This window comes from Penaeus vannamei, chromosome 25, assembly GCF_042767895.1.
Source record: "Penaeus vannamei isolate JL-2024 chromosome 25, ASM4276789v1, whole genome shotgun sequence".
Classification (NCBI taxonomy): domain Eukaryota; kingdom Metazoa; phylum Arthropoda; class Malacostraca; order Decapoda; family Penaeidae; genus Penaeus; species Penaeus vannamei.
The window spans coordinates 683,778-686,277 of record NC_091573.1 but is presented as its reverse complement, the minus strand read 5'-3'; the positions used below and the strand labels follow the sequence as shown (position 1 = coordinate 686,277).

The following is a 2,500-nucleotide window of genomic DNA, read 5'->3' as shown; positions in this document are numbered from 1 at the left end:
AATATATTTATTGACAGAAAAAATGAAAGATTTGAGTAGAAACTAACCACCACTTCACATATCTTTTTTCTCTCTCCCTTGTTTTACCCCCCCCCCCCCTTCATGCTGGAAAGCAATTTTACAAATAGGCCTACATTTGCCTGACTTTTTGTTTGATAATTAAAGCACAACAGAACATTACAGGGTCTGTTTTGAGTAATGCCAGATGGTGCTATTGCCAAACAACCCTTCCATTATTAACAAGTCTACCTAAATTCAGGCAGCAAGGGACTTATTGGGAAAGTGCACAAATTTCCTGTGTATTGCTCTAGCCCAAAATTGTTATGCAATGGGTAAGGTTTTCAATAGTTTAGATGGCATAGGTAAATGATTATGTATTTTGGTATATATGTAACCCATTTAGTGATATAAAGAGTTCAAAAGTCCTAGGTGTGGAAAATAAACACCTTCAGTATTAGTAATGGTTGCATTCATTGTGGAAGCTAATTTATTAAAAGGAAATATCTGCATGTTTATATGTTTTTTATGAGGAAATGTGGGTTGCATTAATTTTTATATACATTAATTTAAACATATTATGAATCACTGATTTTTTTTCTTCTTTAATTGAAAAGACTATCATATTATTTTCAGTAAATTAGATCAAGTGACACTTTATTTCACTTGTCTTTTTTTTATTGAAGGGGAAAGGGGGTAAGTAAAACACTAATTTAATTATTAGTACATTCTACAATTAAAAGATATATTTTGTGATCAACATAAACAAAGACTATAATGAGTAAACAAAGAAAAAGAAATGTTTCCACTGTAAGTCCTAGAATTTTTTTTCAGCCTTAGATGTGGGACTTTTGGCAACTTCGAATGTCATATGTTTATGTTGTATGTTCTGTGACATTATTTACTTTTAAATATTAGAGATGATTGTATTTTAAATGTTCTTATTTTTATTCGTAACTATTGATTGCAATGTATGACATTTTGAAATTGCCATTCTGGTATAGATAGTAGTCCTAATTAATAAAAAAGTGTCTAATTATTTATTTTTTCACAAGATTGTACATTTTAATGAGTGTGATTAATTATTTTTTCACGAGATTGTACATTTGTGCGAGAGGAAGAATTTGAAGACAGTTTTAGTTCACAAATGAGATCATTATATAAACCCTACTCTTGGTATTTTGGGTTCCCTATATAAGATTAATGAGAGAGGACTTAAAATTACGGATTATCTGAACTCAAGCTCGACGCGCATTTTGACAGAGTATTTATTTCAAAACAGACCAAGGAAAAAGGAGTTGCGACTTCATTCAAGACCGCTAGCTCGGAGATTCTATTTTTTAGCGTCTTTTTCAGTTTGCTATCGGCTGTTATCAATATCCGTGACAGGTTGTATTTATGTCTTCTGTTTCGGAAATGTGAATCTTTGTCTGAAGTGCCACGGTCTGTATTTCAGTAAACAGCAGTAAATATTTTGTTAAAACATACCCTGTTTTATTGTTGACTCAGGCAACTTTGAAATTTTCCCTTTTAAATTAGATAATTTGTGTGGCAGGCTCCTATTGTAGGCAAGGCGTTTATATTATTTAACCATTAACCCTTTACTGGGCACACATTTTAAATACCTCATATATATACATGTATTTACATGATCATATATGGTCACTTGCCTGATAAAGGGTTAAAGGATGTCAAAGCTCAGAACTTCATATGCATATAGGATTATTAAAACTCATTTTATTGGAATATTTTGATAAATGTTTAAATATGATAGTTCTAATTTTGGTATTTGGAATCTGAATAAATTTGAATTTTAAAACTCCCTTTATTGGTATATGGTGATAAATGATTACGTATAATAGTCTTAATTTCGGTATTTCGAATCTGAATTTTGCATTTCTCCAATAAGTGCATATGCTGTAGACCAGCAATTATCATATTTCATTCTATAAGGGGTCTCAATCAGAGAAAAATTAGAATACAGTTAATTCCTTTATCTGGTTATTTGATTTATTTAGATATAATATTATTTTGGGTAATGTTAGTATTTCTACTATTTGGAAAACTAAGTATTTTTCTTTCCTTATTTACTTTCATCAGTTGCGAACATCTGTATTTCCAGTTGAGTACTGAAAGCAAGTGGTCCTTGTCGCCCGAAGGAGGCAGCATCAAGAGGACAAAATGTGGGGTAAAGTATATGCCAGTTTCATACATTTTCATACATTTCATATCTGAAAAGTGGGGGCTTGTTTATACACCAAGTATAGGGTTTGAACCTTAACTTGCTGTGCTGTAGCATGTCATAAGCGATAACTGAGAGAAGCATAACTAGGCTTTGTTATAGGTAAACCATCTGTGATTTGGCTGTTAGTATCAAGTAAGTGATTCAAGCAATGTAACACTAATCTGGTACCAGTAATATACTACATTGGGAGAATGGGAGAATGTAGTATGTGACTATAGAAAAGCCTGTAGGAGCATCAAGAGGAATAAAATGTAGCTA

The 2,500-nt window shown here is 31.8% G+C and overlaps 1 protein-coding gene across 6 annotated transcripts in view; it reads left to right on the top strand.

The window, feature by feature from the left end:
• LOC113826051 (uncharacterized) overlaps nucleotides 1-2,500 on the top strand; it is a 21,938-nt gene that overhangs the window by 6,078 nt on the left and 13,360 nt on the right. For 3 of the 6 annotated variants that reach the window (XM_070138997.1, XM_027378924.2, XM_027378922.2), the window contains exon 2: nucleotides 2,120-2,185. In XM_070138997.1, coding sequence (XP_069995098.1) covers nucleotides 2,179-2,185 — 7 coding nt within the window. In that variant the 5' untranslated portion in view covers nucleotides 2,120-2,178. Of the gene's footprint in view, nucleotides 1-902; nucleotides 969-2,097; nucleotides 2,186-2,500 lie in introns of those variants that run through there. The other 3 variants (XM_070138999.1, XM_027378923.2, XM_070138998.1) reach the window with 2 other exon arrangements.